Here is a 21328-nt window from a genome sequence, read left to right as displayed (position 1 = left end):
TGGGTCGTCTCTGGTCTGCAAACTGCAGGATGAAGCTGTCTGCTCCTTGTCGGTTCTTGCTGGTGTTGAGTAGAATCTGCTCGCCCGCTGCGTCTGGCTCCTTCGTCCCGGACTCTCTGTGTGAGCGCTCAGGTATTGCCCGGATGCGGTCTCCACCGCGACCCTGCCTCCGCCGCCGGCGGCGGCTGCTGGCTGGTGCTCAGATGTGTATTCTTGCCTTGGCTTTCTCTCACTTGTCTAACTCTCTGTCCTGTGATGGCACACTTGGTGTGTTTCTCTGGCTTAGGACTGTTCACTGGAACTCTAAAACTGCTTTCTATGCGAGAGCTTGTTCAGATTCCAGCTTCTCCTCCGCCATCTTGTCGCCTCCCTTGCCATTTTCTTAAAAATGGGAAAATGACATTCTTTCTGATGGAATAACAACTTCACTCTGTGTGTGTGTGTGTGTGTGTGTGTGTGTGTGTGTGTGTGTGTGTATCACATCTTCCTGATCCATTCATCTACTGAGGGACATCTGGGTTAGTTCTCTATCTAGCTATGGTAAAAGATGCTGCAATGAACATGGTTATGGTGGTAGCTTTAGTATGGCCTTGTTTGTTGTCACTTGGGTAGATGCCCTGGAGTGGGATTGGGAAGCTCTATGTGTAGTTTTTGAGGAATCTCCATACTACTTTCTAGAGTGAATGGACAAGTTTGCATTCCCACCAACAGTGTATCCCAACTCCTTTTCTTTTTAATATATATTTTTATTGTGAAGGTACTATACAGAGGGGTTATAGTTACATAAGTAAGGTAATGAGTACATTTCTTATTGAGCATTGTTACATCCTCCTTTGTTTTTCCCCTACCATCCATTCCCTTCACACCTCTCCAACTCCTCCCTCCACCCCCCCTCTGATAGAGTGTCTTTTTTTTTATTGTGAGAATACCATACTTTGATGGGTCTTATTGATGAATTTCTTTCTTCTCTTCTCTTCTCTCTCTCTCTCTCTCGCTTTCTTTCTTCTATAATGTTTGCCTCTCCCCTACTACGTTCATTTTGCTTTAGACTCATTTTTATTTCTTATACTCAATTTGCTGGGTTCCTCTTTCCACAGATATTTGTACATCCAAATCTCCCCTTGCTCCCAGTTTAATTCTACCTATTCCTCCATACTCACCATGGATTTCTCCACCCTCCTCCCATCCATCTTGATTATTGAGTACTCTGCATTGCTTTTACACATTTGTAGGTCAGAGCACAAGTAAGCTTAAAATTAGGTTCTGTCTCATATTGGCTGGGTAATATCAGGTCTTACTGATCTCCATTATCTTAGTTGCAAAAAGCATTAATTATTCCATTCTTCTTGAGTTGTAGATTAAATGTAATAATGATTGCCAAGGGCCTGGCATCTGTAATCAGTAAGCCAATATTTTAGAGGCTATCTCCAGCCACACCACATGTTCAAAAATTTGAATTAAACATTCTTTGAATCAAACAAACAAATGGACAAAACAAAACTGGTTTTCTGACTCTCTATCCTTATACGTTATATAGGACCCAGTAGAGATTAAGTATTCAATAATTGTTAGTAGAAAAATAAAGATAGGCTATGATCATTTATGGCAGAGATTGATTATTGTGATCAAAATTGTTATTTCACAAGTCTTTGTCATCACACTATGAGTAGGCATGTGTATGGTAAGAATGCATGACATTTCTTGTCTGTGTAGCTGACTGAAACTATGTATTAGAATGACTACAGATTCATGATTACCTTCAATGGACAATGTCAGGAGGTTTGAGGATGTGTCAGTGTTCTGTATCCTTTGGTAAGTTTTTGCCTTCCATCACCCTGTCATCTATATAGGAATAAATATATTATGCATTTATCATATTTGCATATGCATAGTGTACAAGTGAGTACTCAAGACTTTTGTAGTTAATCACTCTTGGCTATTTCTTTATTTCAGGAATTTAGATCAGAAAAAAGATTTTTCATTTCTTAGTGTTTCATCTTGTTTGCTTTCAAAATCTAAGATGCAAATATATAATCTTTGGTAATTGATCCTTCTCTTATTTGAAAGCATTTCCAGCCCCATTCACCATGAACCCTGTTATCACAATTAAAATGAAAATTAAATCTTGTTCGGATAAATTTTCCCAAGAACTTATCCCAGTGTTTTCTCCCATTTCATGTGTATGCAAACACCCTCTACTTGTAAAACGAAAGTGCCAAAAAAAGCAATGTTGCATTCAGTATGCAAATGGAAGTTTTACAGAGATAAGGTTGTATTGTAGATAAAATTGTGACAGTTCAGGAGGAGTTTTGCATAAAAAGAATATTAACATATTAGGTCTGCAGCTGTCTTCCATGATGCATAAAATGGTAGGCAAAATGAAATCTTCAAGCCTAGTGGAAGAATGTTTATTGAGTCCATAGAAATTTGATCAGGTATACTCTAAGGGTTCATGACAGCCTATTTTCTTTTCTCAGTGTGGATGAATTGCCCCATTAGCATCTAAGCTAGAAATCATGATGATGATTCTTTAATAAGTCTCCCTTTCTCTTCTGTTTGTAAAGAAACTTACATGGAAAATGTGCCCTGTTTTCACTTATTTGCAACTAAGTTGTTCTTTCAAATCACAAGTTCAGTGATAGCACTGAGCTTCTGTGTCATTTATGTGGACCTAGTAGAGAAAGAATTGTATAATTAGACCAGACCCTAACTTTATTTTATTTTTCAACATAGGTTAAATAATACAGTGTTATTGTCCTAAAGTCACATTTTCAAGGTACATGTCTTTTCAAATGATTTTTACAATGATAATACAAGGAGTCTATTTATATATGTACTTACTTTTTTTTTTCCTCCAAGGTAACCAACATGTCTGACAAAAGTGACTTAAAAGCTGAGCTTGAGCGCAAAAAGCAGCGCTTAGCACAAATAAGAGAAGAAAAGAAACGGAAGGAAGAAGAACGGAAAAAGAAAGAGGTAAATACTGGGTACGCAGGCATTTAGGGTAAAAGGAAAGATCACTGGATTCCCAGTGCTGTTTCTGTGAATAAGCAGGAAAGCCCTCAAAGAATTCTTTTATGATATCTGAGCAAGACGGGCAAGCTATCCACATAATAAGTTACTCTTATTGAATAGGTCATTGCATCTCCTAGGTGCTTACATCACCTAAATTGTGGGTAGGGTATAGCGCAGAGGTTCCCCAAACCCAGGTTCATTGCAAAGTGTAACTCTGAGATGTCTTTATTGTTGAGTATTCTTTAACTTTTTTCAGCCTCAGTCCTATTCTTAATAAGAAAACAATGGCATATTTATTTTGCAGGGTTGTAAAGAATAAAAGTTGTTGAGTTCCTAAGGCACTAGTACTTAGCCTACAGCTGGTACTTGCTCATGGGACACAATTTCCTAGTCCAGATTATTTGCCTTAAAACTGAAGAGTAGAATCTAGTGCCTACTGTACTTGGCAAACGATTTCGAGATGAAAGAGAAAGCATGCATAGTCTTTCATAGTATGTGATTAGTATTTTGTTCAATTTTTTTCTTTATTTTCTGGTAGTGAAAATAGACCAAATATAGCTGTTTAGAATAAAAAAAATCTGGTATACCACATATCAATGCTTAGGCTATGGTTAGTACTTTATGTTAGTTTTAGGTGTGTGTGTGTGTGTGTGTGTGTGTGTGTGTGTGTGTGTGTGTGTGTGTGTGTGTGGTCATATAGTACTGCAATTTAAACAGGGCTGTCTCATAGCTTTTTCACTCAAAGCTGGCACTCTGTCATGCTGAACCACAGCTCTACTTCCTAAGTTCTGCTAGAGAATTGGAGATTAGAGTTGCACAGACTTTCTTCCCTGGGCTGGCTTCAAACTTAAGTCCTCAGATCTCATTCTCTTGAGTAAGTAAGATTACAAATGTGAGCTACTAGTGCCCAGTGGAAAATATATTTTTTTGCAGGACCATTTTAGAAAAAATATAAAGTGGTGCCAATGGCTTTTCATTGATTTGTAAGAACCTAGGTTAAAGGGAATACGAGTGAGAAGTGACTAGAATAATACAGGACACAGTGTTTGAAATAGAAAAAAAAATTTTAGAGACCCTTGGTCATGCTCTCTTTTTCCAACAGAATGGCAAAGACCCAGAGATGAAACATAGCTTGTCTGCTGTTCTACTCTGAATTTAAGACTCTTGACTCCTAGTTCACAGCCTGCATGTCCTTTTACCATCTCAGTCCAACAAATACCTTATTTTTAACTTGTAGCAGTGTAGAAATAGCTCATATCTTATACAAAAAGCAGATGTCAAAAATATTTTGGAGTAATTTCCTATGAAGAAAATTTTGTGCAATATACTAAACTTCCATAGCCACCTCCTTACATACACAGGGCTTTTTCTTTAAGGAAGAAGATAATGTATTCTGATGCCTTGTAATTGAAATATAGTGTCTCATAGTACAAGGCTGGAAGGCCAGAGTAACAGATTTATAACAATTATGATTTTCCAACAAAATAAGACATAATTGTAGATACATTTGAGCTTTTACATTTGAGAGATGGGCATCCCCCATCTCTCTACACCATTGCACTTTGATTGATGTAATAATTTATTTGTCCTTGACATCATACGTAATGGTTTTTCTGTGGAGATGCTTGCTGTTATATATGCTGGTTTTGGGTGAAATAGAGGTGAGATTTGACATGGAATGGCTATTCATTTCTATGCAAAGCCAAAAAAGGCATTAAGTTATTATGCTTCCTTTCCTTCAAATGTCAACCCTTACTGTAGTCTTAAAGCACCTGTTATCCTTTACTAATAACCAGTTTCCTTTGAAATTGACATTCTAATATACAACTTGACTTTCATAGAATTACAACAAAATGCGATATGATGTAAAAAATCAGACTTCAAATTATGCTGTCTGCTCTTTTTTCCCCCATTTTATGCATTTGGGGAAATTATAGGCAAACACAAGACAGACCCAAACCACCTCCTTGTTTTGCTGTTAAACCAACTAATTTTGCCCAATGGAGATTTAGTCTCTTCTAGAGCAAAAAAGAGCCTGAGGAGAATGGGGATGGCAAGTGGTAAGGAGTGTGGAACACCTGTAATCCAGGTGTTCTTTGGGCTCTACCTCGTCTGGAATTTAACTTACAACAGGTCTCACTTTTCCCATTTCTAAAAGCATAAAGTAATAACTGATAGCCTGTGATAACTTAGCTACTCAGGGGGTTGAGATCTGAGCATCACAGTTTGAAGCCAGTCCAGACAGACAAAACCAAGAGACTCTCATGTTCAGTGACCCAGTAACAAGCTGGAAGTGGAAATGTGGCTCAACTGGTAGAACATCAGCCCTTGAGCAAACTACCTGAAGGACAGTGCCCAGATCCTGAGTTCTAACCCTAGTACTGGCTCTAAATAAATAGAGTGGTAAAAGAAAAGAGAATATGCTTTTATGCTCTCCATGTGAAGAGATAGTGTGGTTCATAAAGAGATATATAAGCACAGGTTTGACATCCCTAATCTAAAAATCATAAATGTTTTAATACCGATTTCAGCTTAGTTTGTTTTAAACCATGTTAAACTTATATTTCAAAAATGATTAATGTTCATATTTATATGTTTTCGTAAATAATTTTACTTTCCAACAATTCCTATTTGCACCATTGCAAAGATATGATATGAATAGTCTAGACACATACACACACACACACACACACACACACACACGCACACACACACACACACACGCACACACACACACACACACACAGAGGACTGGTGTCCCAGAAGGGACAAGGAGGTCTGACAAGGCAGACAAAATTCTTTGCAGGCATTCTAACTCTTATCACAAATACTTTACCTTGATGTTTTCTCCTGAAACTGTGTGAGAGTAACTTTCACACTATGTGATATAGAACTAGAAAAAAAAATAAAACAACCAACCTTCAACCAAAAGACAAAGCATGAGGTCAGTTAGCATTAAATGGAGAAGTTACAGTATATTTTTCATCCTTCATACTTATTTACATTTTCTGCTTCCACCAGGAAAAGCATAAATATAGCCATGCTATTCACTTTCCTTACTGACATCTAATCATTTTAGGCGGATATGCAGCAGAAGAAAGAACCTGTTCAGGATGACTCAGATCTCGATCGCAAGCGTCGGGAGACAGAGGCTTTGCTTCAGAGCATTGGTATATCGCCTGAGCCACCTCTAGGTATTTAACAATACTTTGTGTTACAATTGCTCAAGTAGACTTGAACAGGATATACCATGTCCAGAATTTACTACTCTTTTAAGTCACTAGCTTTACGGACTTTACTTTTGTTTTCTAATTTTAAGAAATTCTGTGTTAATGGTTCAGGTTGCATGTAGTTTTGGAACTGAGGGGGCTGGAAGGAGATGGGAAGGAAGGTTGGAGAGTCATTAAGTGTTTGCTAATGACTTATTGATTGCCTTTGTGGTCAAACTCTTCCATCATGTTATGAACAATTTTTTTTAGTGTTTGTTGAATGAGCTACCACTTGGTAAATGTAAAAGTCTTGACTTTTTTTTTAGTAAATTGTTCTTCTTTTCCATTGCTGAATCCAACTTCATTTTGCCTATATAAATGCTGTAAATCTGGTTAGAAATGTCATAACCATCACAGATATGTCATTCAATGCTGAAAAGAGCATGCTTAGTGGGAAAATTCTAGGAAACTTACAATCTGCAGACTAGTAGCTGCAACCAACAAGTTTAAATTGATTGATTAGACAATTGTGTATCTTGATTTCATTGCTAATTGGTATTTTCATTGACATACCCCTCCTCCAACTCATTCATTCCCAGCTGGTAACTCATGGATCCTTTTTTTTATTCCTAAGGTCTGCTATTATTTATTTTATTTGTGTTGATGGTAACAATGCATGCACTTATTTGCCACTGACCTGACAATTACTTTATTTTTCCTTTATTCTTTTGTTTTTCCATACATTTAAGAGTAAGCCTCGGGTGTCCATAAAACTACACGATAGCCAATATAACAAAGAAACTTTCAAAATAATTCATTGAAATAAATATAATATCAGAATCAGTTCAAAATGGTTTATCTTTCCTTAATTCTGTAACTGAATTCTACATTAAATAAAATTTCATCTTACACTAAAAATAAAATTTCTTTTCCATAGTTACTTATATTCAGAATAAAATTCGTCCATATTCAACACACTTCTAATTAGATTATTTTACTTAACCTTTTTAAATTATGAAAAATTGAATCTGGAGTATCTTATGGATCTCCTTTGAGAAGCAGGTACTTTGCTGACATTGATGTAAATTAGAAACCTTGCAATCTCTTATATTTGTTCCTCAAAATAGTCTTTGAAATGTGGTTGCTATGTCAACACTGATTAAGCACATTAATAGTACATCATATTTTCCCTACTCTACATAAAGCCAGTATTTAAATTTTGAAAGGCAGAATACTGAACTATCCCTAACCCATAAATAAGTTCTCAATTCTCCTTGCATCTCTTCTACAGGACTCTGGCAAGGATGGCCATTTTCATTTTTCATCCATCTTTCCAACATACATTTGCCTTAGCATGGAGGGTAATGAAGGAGTTAATTGAAAATTCACGTGAGAATTTCCAGCTCCTTGACAGATGTGGCATTGGATCCTATAACAGATCTGTGACAGGATTTGGACAAAATAATTAAGCCCTTTACCCTATTAAATAAAAAACAAAAGGAAATTGCACCTGATTGAAACCAAATGGGAATCTGCCTTTATGCACTTTCTGCCCATGGGCTTCTTTGCTATGTGAGATAATAAGAACCCCTTGCTCTCTGGCCTAAAGCCATCCTGGCTAGTTGGTGCAGCTTCTAACTGAAAGATACTTGGCTTATATCTGAAGGATAGAGATGAAAAAGACATTTGCATTTTGATTGGCCTTTTCTCTCAGACTTTCAACTCATGCTGACCTGAGTATTTGAACTTGTTTCCTGGCTTTAGACTGGCAGCTCACGTCCACACATCTGGCCGTGTCTTTTAGAGTTGTGGGAGGCAAAGGAAAGCAAGTCCCCAGCTCAGTAAATAGTACAATGGCATGAAACCATTAATTAGATGTAAAAATAAAGCAGCCTGGCATTTCCCTTGGTTTCAAGAGAGATTTCTTTAAATTACCAGGTTCAACATTTACTCTTCCTCTATCTGTCATGTATCCTGGCAAAGTAGTTTATCCAACATAAGCCATGAATTTCATTCCAACATACAGCAGATGTTCTGACTTTCCTTGGCCATTTAAAAATTATTTCATACTCTTTTACAGTTTTATAGACACCCCATATTGTTTCTTTCATAGGTCACATCTATACTAACAAAATAAAGTGAAGAATTAGACTTATCTGGATAGTTCATATTGGACGGATGATTAACTTGAACTATCTGGATAGCTATTTTGGTTCTCCATTTTACTTTGTTTAGGTCGACATGGCCTGTCAATCTTTAAATTAATCCTGTCTAAATTCATTTCAAATTTTAATTTCCAAATAATGAATAATTCACTTGACTTTCTTCCTTTTCTTTCCTTTTTTCTTTCCTTATCCCATTTCAATCTCTCCTGATCATACAACCGCTTTAATTTGGGCCCATTTGCTTTGATTTGTCTGACACTGCTCTTCTCCAGTGCAGCCGCTGCATTTTTTAACATGGGATACCTGTTATTTTCATTATTTAGTCCCAACCCCTATGTCTCCCTCCTCGAAATCAGTGAGCACTCCCAGTGAAGCTGGAAGCCAAGACTCAGGCGATCTGGGACCATTGACAAGGTAAGAATTGTCTCTTTATAAGGCTGAGTGGGATGTCAATTCTAAAAATGAACACTGCTAATTGTGCATGCATCTACATGTATGCTTCAGTCATTTGGGGCTTAAATTCATGCTGACTTGCTCTTTAGCAGCATAGCAATGCCATTAAACACTAGAAATGATAAACATCCATCATTCTTCCTTAAATGGGCTAGCTAATTTAGAACCATATGTCTTACAAACAAAACATAAACATTGATTAGCATAGGCATAAGTTTTCATTATTCTACATTGTTTTTGTTTTCTAACCCCAAATATAATTTCTTTAGCATCATATTTACTTATGTAATAGAATTGGCTAATTTCAATTGGCTAAATGGGTGGTTGTTAGTTAATTAGGGCTGACTGCTTCTACTTAGTGAGTCAGTAAACTATATACCATCTATAAACCTCATTATAATATCACCTATCCTCATAGATTATGATCTTCTGTAAGAGGATATAGATAATCTCTACTTTTACCGCAGAAGGGTTGTCTGTAAGGTAAAGATGTGAAAAGAAGAAAGAAGATTAATTAATATAGATAGAGTCATGGTAAATCCTTCATAATTCTTGTTCCTCAGGTGATATGGATGAGTGTAGAATGGGGCCTTTAGAAGCTGCTTAGCACACATCAAGTTATTTTAAAGTACAGATGGCCTTCTTTCAGCTTAAGGTAATTGAGCTCACTGGGAAATTTAGGCCCAATTTTCTCCACATTTTGCAATATTTCATGAGAAATAGAAATTCACATTTATGTGCAGGATTCATGTTTGTGTAAGTCATATTTATTCAATAAATATGGAGGATAAATGACTTTTGTTCAAGTCAGTTAGGGGCCAGAGTTGGCCTACAGCTGGGCAGTTTGTGGCCTCTAGCTGTACCATTAATTTAATAATAATCATAAAACACTTAAATCAATCTTGAAATAAAAGAACAGAAATCGTCAGCACTGCTCTGCTAGCAGATCAGTCTTTTAGTCTGACTGTGCTCCTTTTCTACCTCAGTAAAGTTTTTGCTACTATTTTGGGGGGAGGATGTACAAAATTTTCTTAATCCACCCAATGCATTACTATAAGCATTTTCTTCTGAAAGTGCATGCTTCCATTGAGGCCTGGGCAATTTAATAAATGAAGCTGTGGATTTAACAGATGTAGTGTCACGCACCTATAATTCCAGCTCTTGGAAACTGAGGTGTCAGGATTGCAATTTCAAGGTCAACTTCAGCTTCATTGTGAGACCCTGTCTCAAAGGCCAAATCAAACCAACCAACCAGTCAGCCAACCAACCAAATGATGAAACAAACAAATCCACTATATACCTTGAGCTGTAAGCTTTTCTAGCATTTACAAACCAAGAGGTAAAACCAGAATTATCTCACTCATATTGTCTCTTGATGGGCTTCACACCAACCAGCAGACACAGCTTTCAATTTGAGAAAAATGAATGTAGGGTTTTTATGTGGGCCCAAAACTGCTTTATCTTAGCAAATCACCTTTGTGCTTTGGAGTAGCATGTATCTTTTGTCATCTTTTGCTTGAACACTTCTCAAAAAGATCTTTGAAGGAGTAAAGTAATAATGGCACAGTTGTGTAAGCTCATTTATTTCATTTATTCGCAGACTGACATAATGTAATCGTATTCCTTAGGGGGTTCATTGCCCTTGCCTTCACACTAATATAGCTTGACTGTTTCTATACAATGATGGTGTGGTATCATTATCACTTAGCGTCAAGGAGAGCACTTAGCAGCATTAAATTCTATTACTGACTACACAGTTGATGAGCCCTTTGGAAAACTTTCTAGAGAAAGCTAACCTATGAGGACAATAGTAATCATTCCTTTTCAAAGAACATTTCTTTCTCCTTCTTAACTTTTTTTTTTAATTTGGTGAATCACTTTGGAAAAGTAAATTTATTTCCTACCCCCACCACTCTTCCCACACACAAAGTTTAGGTCTTAACTCTTTATAGGAAAATTCAGGCAAGAGTATATACAAACAGAAGTTAGTGAGTAAATTCCTTGTTAAATTCAGGTCTCATAGGGATACAAGAAAATTGGCATTAAACAAAACAATAGCTTTCAGACAAACAACCCAAAGTTTGATTGAGAAGAATGAGTTAGGAGCAGCTTGTTTTGAGCTTAAAATTCCATAGTAATTTATGGTTTTGCTTTAACAAAATGAATATGAGAATTAAGTTACCAGAGAATATAATATTTTGTTATATAAAATTCCACCTAGTATGCCTTTTGTGTTAAGCAATATCTCTGAAAACGATTATCATTAACTTTAACAACTCAAAAAGCCCAAGACTAGGAAAAAACTAAATCTAAATCTTCACAGTAATAATCTTTCCTATTTGTATAGAATTTGGTCTCTTTCAGAAAATTGGAATCAAATTAGCTTGTCTAGTCATCTGAAAAGTATAAATTCTGTCAAATTTTTAGTCCTAAATAAAAATTTCTTTACAGAGCCAGGATTGGCAAACATTTCTTATAATTCCTGGAATGGCTAATCTGAAAATTGGTGTACTCTATTATACAGAAAAGATTAAAGTAGTTTTTTATAAACTAAGGAGCTGTTAACAAAATTCTCTTTTATTGATTTTATGATGATGGAGTCTATGTTTTAAGTAGAAATATATAATATTTTTAAAATTATACTAGTATAGCTTAATTTGAAAACTTTTTAAAAGTTAAAATGCCACAGTTTGTTTTGTAATTTCTCCTAGTGTTATAGCCCATTTTCTATTTATAGCATATGTATGACATATTTTTCTGGTTTTTCAACTGGTTTTGGTAAAATTAATTAATCATTCCTTAGTTAATCACAATGAGCAATAAAGAATCTCTTACATTTTCAATTTTTTGTTAATAAAACATTTGAAAAGCTGATTTTTATTTGAATATCAATTTAAAATTCCTTAATATAAACATAAACTAAGATGTGACATGGAATTTTTAATATATGATATGGAATCCAACACAACATAAGGATGGTATTATGAATGATTCATCAGTATAGATTTAAGAATTCAAGGATTTTTCCAGAAAGGAAAACGTGTGAGCATAATTTAGCATATGAGAAAGTCAAGTAAGGAAATGTGGCCATTGCAATACAAATTTAAATGATTTTTGAGAATTTTAAATATCTGTTTCTCTACTTTTTGGTTTTGTTTTTAAAAATATTTTCATTGTTATTATAAAGGTGATGTACAGAAGGGTTACTGTTCCATAAGTCAGGTAATGAGTACATTTCTTTTTAGATGTTACCCTCTTCCTTCTCACTCTCCAAGTTTTCCCCTCCATCTCCATCCACAGGTTGTACAGCTCATTTTCAACACAGTGTCTAGTTTGTTTCTAAATTTCAAAGCTTAGCAATCTAGAACATGAATAATTTTCTTAATATTTTAAGGACTGTTGACTTGACACCAACACCCTATATCCTTTATACACAAGTCTGAAGGATATACCCTTTATAACTCCTGAGGAAGAATAGACTTGTTGAAAACATCTATTCCTCAAGAAACTAAAAATTTCCTTGCAATTAGGGATGAAGTGCTATTTGAGGTTGTGTCTCTACAGGAAGTATTTGATAAGTGTTTATTAAATGAATGGACTGCCCTCCTATTTGTTTATAGATGAAGTCACTAAGGCAGAGAAAGAATTGGTCATTTTCTCAGGTTTACAGAGAATATAGTTAAAAGTGCTAGGTTTTAACCTATGCAGATTGATAAACCCAGCCTTTCTTAGGGCCACTGCCCAGTAAATTCTCAAATAAGAACATTCGATTGGTCTAGGATAATTTCTTGTGGGTAGCTTGTGCTGGCTGCACGCAAACATTTCCTTTTCTAGGTGATCTTAGGAAAAGAAAATGCTCCTGGGCCTCACAGCCAACAGAAAATCCTCAGAGCTTCCATGGTTATCTACTAGCAGATTAGGCAGAACCCTGTCTGGAAACATGGGCCTCTAAGGACTTTTGACACATTTTGGTGGAAGCATCATCCTCTCCCATGGTGATCTGATGAAACACTAGCTAAAGAGAAGGCATTAAGGAGTTATTAGTAAGGGTGAATAAAATATGCAAATACAATTTAAGTATGCACCACTACCAGGGAAGTTTATTAAGACTATTAAACTTTGTATGCTGAAATAATTTTATGGTTCTGTAAAGAGAAGTTTCTAGTTTCTTGGATTTCCTGCAGTCTGGTACTGATTTAAGCCTGATTTTAAAAAATGGGCATCTTTTTAAAATAAGATTTATATTTTGAGGGCTTCTTTTTGTGTAGCACATTAACTAGTTAGTTCGAAATCTTTTATTTCTTACCACTCTGTCTTCAGGCACAATGTACCATATGTACCCACACAGTTATATTAACAAAGCAAGCATCTGTTTTAGCAAGAGGATGCTGTTTCTCCTTCTAGAGAAACTGCTTGCTTGGCAGCAGGTCTCATGTACATTTTGAGAAGAATATTGCTTATGCTATAATGGAAGTCATATTTTTTTAATCCAGCTCAGATAGACTTCCCAGTAACTTAGTGTGGTGTGCATCAAAGCCCACAGTTAGCACCTGCATGTTAACCAACAGAGGAAATATTCTCAACAGCAAATTAGAAAAAAAAAAGCCTTATAAAAAGAAAATGAACTTGAAACCAGGTGCTAATGGCTTATGACTGTAAGCCTAGCTACTCAGGGGGGTGAGAGTGAGACTGGTGGTTCAAAGTCAGCCTGGCAGAAAGTCTATAAGATTCTATCTTGAAAATAATCAGCACAAAATTGGCTGGAGGAAGGTATGGCTGAGGCAAACAAGCAAGCTGAGTACATGGGAGGTGCTAAATTCAAATCCCATTAATGGCAAAAAAAAAGAAAAGAAAAAAACTTTATCAATCATTGCTTGTCTTAAGTAAGGAAATAATTGGAATCTAGGTGTAATAATTATTTAAAGAGCATTTTTATTTATCTGACATTTTAGTGACTGTGACAGATTGATATGATAGAATTAATTTTTTTATTTTTCAATGTCTTACATTTGGAAATGGCATTTAAAATTAGCTGGGGGGTGGGGGAAGATTTTGGCACTTTGTTCATATTGGCCCAATCTGTTTTCCTTGTCTAAGAGCAATGATTTGCTTGACTGTGAAGATGTGTAGAACAAGAGGAAACTGAGATCTAGAGAATCATGGTTCAAGGTCAGCTGGGGCAGAAAGTTCATTAAGCATATCACCAGAATAACCAGCAAAAAGTACAAGGCTAGAGGTATTTCTCAAATGGTCATATGCCAGCTTAGTAAACCTGAGTCTCTGAACTCAAATCCTAATGAAGACAAAAGCAAATAATAAAAAGAGATAATTCAGAGAAATTATGTTTTTTTTTCAGAAAATATGCAGACATACATACAATTACCTACCAGTAAGCACAAAAGGAAGAGTGAAGACATAATCCTGGTTGTAGAATACTTATCTCTGAGGGATGGAAAGAATAGGGATTTGCCAAATTTATGGTGGGAGGAGATTTACAATGGGATGAGGAAAAGCAACAGGATTTTTAGTGACAAGAAATCTAAACAAAAAATATTCCATGGAGGAGCCAAGTGAATAGAATCCTAGGGTTCAAGACAAGGAATAAGAATTGAAAGTATTATTTGGTGATATGGAAGTCCTCATTATCATCACCACAATTATCATCATCAGTTTGGTTATTATTATTGATGATATGCTTTTATACTATAGCCTAAGTTCCTGGTAGTAAGCCCAATCTAGAGCAACTATGATTCTTGCTATACTTTGATATATTGCTTCCCCTAGGCCTCAAAATATTAAATTCTACTAGCATCATGTGAATGTGCTTTAGCCATGTGTGTTAGTATTACAAATTAACAACTATCTTTCAAATATCTATTAGACATCTTCCTTAATAACTGAAACCTGAAAAAGGTAAGATATATTTTATGGAAAAATTTTTAAGGCTTTCTATGCTAGATCTAACAAAGTTAGGAGACAAACAGAAGTTACCAAAATGTTACTCATAAAGGGGGAGCAGAAAGAAACTATCCACTTAGCAGAGGCAAAATATATTCAACTCCGGGCATGCCTTTTGTACTTAAATTGTAGTTTTAGCAGATGGCCAGAGATTATTGATTTTATTTTGATTTTTAGTTTTTAACCTCCCTTTAGTAAGCTGAAACTAAGCAAGTAAAATTGAACTAATGAAGGGAGAATTTACAAGCAATTGGTTAGTATTGAATTGGTAAAAGGTTTTAAAATATGAATTTCTAGTAGTCTCTTACTAGGTCACTGTTAGTTTGAAGAACTTTGACACTGTCTATTCTTTTGTACAATAAACAGCAAACACACAGAGAGAAAAAAAGAAATTGACCATGGACTTTTAAACTGTTACATGTTAGACCTTTTTTTATTAGATATAAAAGGATATATTATCTAGAATGTTTAGGGTCAGATAACCAATTATTTCCCACAGGGTGAGAAGCTGCTATACCTAGGATCTCAAAACAAAGTTGATAAATGTGACCTTGATTGATACGTCCATAACTCTCAATTCAAATGTAGGCCCATCAAATTATAATAACTAATGCCCCTTGATCTACAACAGACAAGAAATTGCTGTGCAAACATCAGACCTCCTATAAAAGGAATATTTTAGAATTTCTCTCTTAGACTCTCAGAAATTTAACCTATGAAATTAGCTCAAATTTGTCAGAGGAGATAAATACATCCCATAAAAATAAGCAAACAAATCAGGCTGGCTTTCCAACTAAGGATAGTATATAGATATCTAACTGACATAGTTAAAAGGATCCGGAATATGTCAGTGAGAAAGTGCTGGATTGATTATGAGTTCAAGGGAAATGTCGGTCACAGTGAGAAAATATGTGTGAATTTAATGAAGGACGAGAACATGAAGGAAAGAAGGTAGGAGAATCTATGGTAGTTAAAACACTCAGATTTACTAGTTCTAAACTCAAAGGCTGGAGCCATCTGACTTCCCAAGACTGATCTTCAAGTAGAGAAAACTATCAGGCTTATACGATGGATTTGCCTGGAAATTATGATTCTGGCAATGCATTGTTGAATCAGAATCTAAAGCAGTATAAACGTGTCTTACACAATATAGTAGATTTACTCAGCTGCACAAGTCCAATAAACCAGGTACAGATGGAAATACATGTATGTCCAAATCCCACCCCATTCTAAGAATGAGGTCAATTTGGCATCTCTGTTCTTATCAGAAGATATAATCTGACTTCTAAAGGATGTACCTGGTTGGATGACATAGAGCAAACACTCACCACACCAATTGCCTTGGTAATTATTGAAATTCTATGCAATATCTTGTGAAGTACTTAAAAGATACAATTAAGGCCGGCATCTTAGAGATAAATGACATTTTTGATGACTGTTTTGGTATAATCCATACAGATAAATACATGAAAATACCCATGAGTCTCAAGTCTAATACATTATATTTTTTAGTAAGTGACTCAAGGAAGTCAACTATTGGCCAGAACCTACGGTCTTGATTCATCTAACTGGATTTTCCAGAGGCTCCTGCCCTAGCTCATTTGTATTTTGTTCTTCTCAGGGCATGGAAGATACTGGGTGCTCCCAAGGGTAGATGGGCACTGGGGTATCAGAGATGCATGCTGCATTTTTCATGCTCAAGCCAATCAGTTGTCAGCACAAACTAAAACAAGCAGCGGGTCAGTGTGTGTGTGTGTGTGTGTGTGTGTGTGTGTGTGTGTGTGTGTGTGTGTGGTATGTAGTTTGAATATTTGGCTTCAAGCTTTCTTCCATGGAAACAACCATATCCTCCAATATGTAACAGATGTGAAAAGAAAGGGTGAGCCCTCACTGAGTCATTCAGTAAGCACTGGGCATGGAGAGGAAGAAGTAGGAACATGTTATCTGTGTGTATTATGTATCGTATACACCGTTTTCTTGACGAATGACATAGTTTGGTTTGGTGTGTTGCCCTCCCTTTTTGTTAATACTCTGTGTTCTTTTTCCTTTGTGCTGCACGATTAGGACCCTGCAGTGGGACACAGACCCCTCAGTGCTCCAGCTGCAGTCAGACTCAGAACTTGGGTATATGTCTGCTCTTTTGTTACTCCTTTCATTATTTTGTTGCTATAGTTGTGTTGAAATGCTGGAGCTGTTGCTGCCCGTGTTTTTCCTCTCCTTTTGTTGAACTTGCAGTTTGATAAGTTTATTTTCTTCTGTTAGTTTTCTTTATAAATCTTTGAAGAAAGTCTCTCTTTGTGGTAAATACTACAAAAAGATAGCTTTTGATCTCCCCATATTGATACTTGTTATTAAAAACAACACTACCCCAAAGCAAAACTACAAAGCCAAAATCACAACTTTATTTACAAGTGGAGTACACACGTTCTGTCATGACAGATATGTTTTCTAACCATTCTCTCCTTTACTAACAAGTTATTTTAGGATAATTCTGTCCAGGATTGGTATTAAAATGTTGTGTCCTGTTCATTTCCTTTCTTCTGTCACTCTATGGAGAATTTAGATAGATTCCTATGAATGAAAAAGCAAATTTGTTTAATACCTCAAGTACTTTATGTTGGGTGATATATTTTAAAGATAATGTTTCCAGAGGAAGATTTATTGTTCTTGACAATACTTGGGGCATTATATTTTTTAAATAAACATTTTAAAGGAATCACTAAAGTTCATTATTGAAGGAATACAGTGATAAATTATTATATCATAGTGGTTTCAGTGTTGGAAAAGTTTCTTTCATGCTTGTTTTCAATCTGAATATCTTTTCCGATGAAATGTCTGCATAAATCTTTTACATTTATTGTGTTACATTTCTGTGGCTATCACATGCTCCCCGAGAAAGTTAGTATTAAAGGAACAAAAGGCTTACTTGGGCTCATGGTTTTAAAGGTTTCAGTCCCTAGCCAGCTGGCTACATTGCTTTCAGGAGCAAAGAGGTGAGGTATAAGTGTTATAATGGAAGGGTGTGGCAGAGGAAGGCTGCTCACCTCAGGGCAACCAGACAGTAGACAGAGAATGAAAATGAGAGTGGCAAGAAATATGAGATACCTTACCAGTATATACCCCCCAGTAATCTACTTGCTCCAACTGGGCTCCACCTCCTAGCTTCTACTTCTTTCCAATAATGCCATCAATTTATGAATCTGTCAATAGATTAGTCCATTGATGAGGTTACAGTTTCCATGATGCAAAATCTTCCCCATATCCCCACCTCTGAACCTTGTATTGGGCATCAAACCTTCAGCAACAAGTGAGTCTGTGGAGACATTGCATATTCAAACCATAACACATGTATATTTGTTTTATTTCATTGAATTTTTCTCATCACTGAATTTTGTGAGTTCTTTATGTATTCAAGAAATTGTCCTTCATCTGATGCAATTTTTAAAAATATTTTTCCTAACCTGTGACTTGTCTTTTTCATTTTCTCACCAGTGTCATTACGAAAGCAAACCATTTTTATTTCAACCAATTAAGAAAGCAAACCATTTTTATTTCAACCAATTCCTGTTTAAATTCTACAGATTCCTTGTCCTTCTACAGATCATGCATTTGTTGACACATGTTCAATTCCAGTGATTCTTTATTTGACTGAAAAATATTTGCCTATAAAACATTTGATTTTATAACTTTATTATGGAAAAATCTTAAAACTATAATACTAAAACCAATAGTAAAGATACAATTGAGTTTATATTTTTCAGTGTTAGCTTTAGTGTTCTGTGTCTTTCAAGTAATATGCCCATTTCACTTTCATTGGCAAATTCATTGGCCTAAGAGTTAACATAATATTTTAAAATCTATAGATATAATCACTTTCCTTCTGATATTGGTCAATTTTGTGTTTTTCTGTTAATATTTATGGCTAGGGGTTTATTTTTACAGAGAGAGAAAAAAACGACTCCATATTTGTGGATATTTTAGCACAGTTAGTGCTAGGCCATAGTGATTTGATTGGTGTGGAGAATTAGGTAAAGTTAAAAATTCAAATCTAAACTTCTTGTATGCCTCTTTCAAGGGTTCCAAATCAGCTTTCCTTTCCTGTTGTTAGTAGTAGTGGGTTTAATTTTATTCATTTATTTTTTTAATTTATTATTTACTTGTTTTGGTTTGAGCTTTTATTTTTGGCTGGGGTTTATAAATTTTATTTATTCTTTTTAAAATTTTTATTGTAAAGATACTGTACAGAGGGGTTACAGTTACATGAGTAAGGTAATGAGTACATTTCCTATTGAGCATTGTTACCCTCTCCTTTGTTTTCCCCTACTATCCCTTCCCTCCCACCTCCCCAATTCCTCCCTCTCCCCTGTGCCAAAGCTGTAAAGTTCATTTTCAACATAGTGTCTTGTACATATCATTGTTACAATGGGGTCAAGCTGTATCCTTGTTTCAGCATTTTGTTATTTCCCTTCCCCTCCCCAAATTAGAAAAATGTATATATAAGATTCAGGGCACTGGAATCAAATGCAGTGAAAACAGGGGTTATACCATGGGGGAAGAACATACAAAAGAAACAAAAAAATCACACAGTGCATTATAACTACATTAAAAGCAACAGCAACAAAGATAAAACCTCTTTAGTTCCTCACTTGGAGTTCATTTCTCTTAGCATCATCTTATATGGTCAGATGTATATAGCTTTTGACCTTTTCTGCTTCTTCTAGACATATACTAGTTAATGCAAATAAGGGAAACCATAGGACCTATGTTTCTTTGGGCCTGGCTTACTTCACTTAATATAATTTTTTCCAAACCTTTCCATTTCCTAACAAATGGGGCAATGTCATTCTTTCTGATGGAGGAATAGAATTCCATTGTATATATACACCACATTTTCTTGATCCATTCATCTACTGAGGGGCATCTAGGTTGGTTTCATGTCTTAGCTATAATGAATAATGCTGTGATAAACATAGTTGTGCTGGTAGCTTTAGTATGGCCTTGTTTGTGGTAAACATAGTTGTGCTCGTAGCTTTAGTACGGTTTGTTTGTGATACTTTGGGTAAATGACTAAAAGTGAGATTGCTGGGTGATAGGGGAGCTCTATGTGTAGTCTTTTTTTTTAATGTTTTTTTTAAAAAAAAATTTGGGTTCGCAAATACCCACAGTTCGTCAGAACTGTGGGTATTCCTCAGAGCAAAAAGGGAAAAACAAACAAAAAAAGAAAAAAGAGGGAAAAAAACACAGAGGAATCCCACCTATCCTGACTTTAAGCCCTTTATCCAAGTCACAGCACCATTTATGTTAGGTTTTTAAAAAGAGGTAGCTAAGTAAGAACAGCACCACACATGTGGTATTCAGGTAAGGGGTAGGTTTATTCATCGTCCCGGCTGGCACCAGGCCATCTTGGTCCTCCACGTGGTGGGGAAAGGCCTGGGAAAGAGAAACGAAGGAAAGAGCTGAGAAAGAGCTAGAAAAGAGCGGAGAGAAGAGCTATGTGGAGTCTTTTGAGGAACCTCTGACTGTTTCCAGCGTGGTTCAACAAGTTTACACTCCCACCAACAATGCAGTAGGGCTCCCTTTTGGCCACATTCTCTCCAGTATCTGTTGTTATTAGAGTTCTTGATTATAGCCATTCTAACTGGGGTGAGGTGGAATCTCAATGCTGTTTTGATTAGCATTTCTTTTACAACTGGAGAAGTTGAGCATTTCTTCATATGTCTATTATCCATTCTTACTTCCTTTTCAGGGAAGTCTCTAAGTCTTTAGCCTACTTATTAATGGGGCATTTGTTTCTTTGAGAATTTCTTGTTGGGGTGTTTTTTTTGAGTTCTAAGTATATTTTAGATATGAGGCCCTTGTCTGTTGTATGGCTAGTGAAAAATCTTCTCCCAGTCCATGGGCTTTCTATTGATCTTGCTAGCTATGTCCTTTGTCACGCAGAAGTTCTGCAGTTACATGCACTCCTGTTTGTTCAATCTTTCTTAAATTTTATTTAATTTTTAAAAAGCAGTTTATTGATTTTTCTCTATATTTTGTATTTCATTTCATTGATTTCTATTCTTTTCTACTTATTTCTTTTCTTCAATTTGTTTTATTTAGTTTGCATTTCTTTTTCTAGTTTCTGGTTTTGAGTGATCCTTTTAGATCACATTTGGCATATAGGTTTGTTTTTTTAAATAAGTCTACAGTTTGTTTTTCTTCAACGATTTTGTATCTGAATGTTCGATCAATTACTTGAAAATGAACATTAATGTCTCCTACTATTATTGAATTGCTGTTGCTTTCTTCAATCAGATCTGTTAATATTTACATTATGTACTTAGGTTCTCTAATGTTGAGTTTGTGTGTGCATGTGTGTGTGTTTGTGTGTGTGTGTGTGTGTGTGTGTAATTATTAAATTTTCCTGTTGAATTGATTTTTTTTCATTTATAATACCTTTATTGTCTCATGTGACATTTTTTGTCTTAAAAAGTTTTGTCTGATTTAGGCCTAGCCGTTCGTATTTTATTTTAGTTACTAGTTGCATGA

The 21328-nt window shown here is 35.6% G+C and overlaps 1 protein-coding gene across 5 annotated transcripts in view; it reads left to right on the top strand.

Moving 5' to 3' along the window:
* The window catches only part of Dync1i1 (dynein, cytoplasmic 1, intermediate chain 1), a 282173-nt gene that overhangs the window by 28571 nt on the left and 232274 nt on the right, over nt 1–21328 (top strand). For 2 of the 5 annotated variants that reach the window (XM_013035854.1, XM_013035855.1), the window contains 4 exons: nt 2860–2976; nt 6095–6209; nt 8662–8803; nt 16865–16924. In XM_013035854.1, the coding sequence (XP_012891308.1) occupies nt 2869–2976; nt 6095–6209; nt 8662–8803; nt 16865–16924 (425 nt within the window). In that variant the 5' untranslated portion in view covers nt 2860–2868. The remainder of the gene's footprint in view (nt 1–2859; nt 2977–6094; nt 6210–8661; nt 8804–16864; nt 16925–21328) is intronic. The other 3 variants (XM_013035856.1, XM_013035858.1, XM_013035857.1) reach the window with 3 other exon arrangements.

This window comes from Dipodomys ordii, unplaced genomic scaffold, assembly GCF_000151885.1.
Source record: "Dipodomys ordii isolate 6190 unplaced genomic scaffold, Dord_2.0 Scaffold227, whole genome shotgun sequence".
Classification (NCBI taxonomy): domain Eukaryota; kingdom Metazoa; phylum Chordata; class Mammalia; order Rodentia; family Heteromyidae; genus Dipodomys; species Dipodomys ordii.
This window is presented reverse-complemented; position numbering and strand designations above follow the sequence as displayed.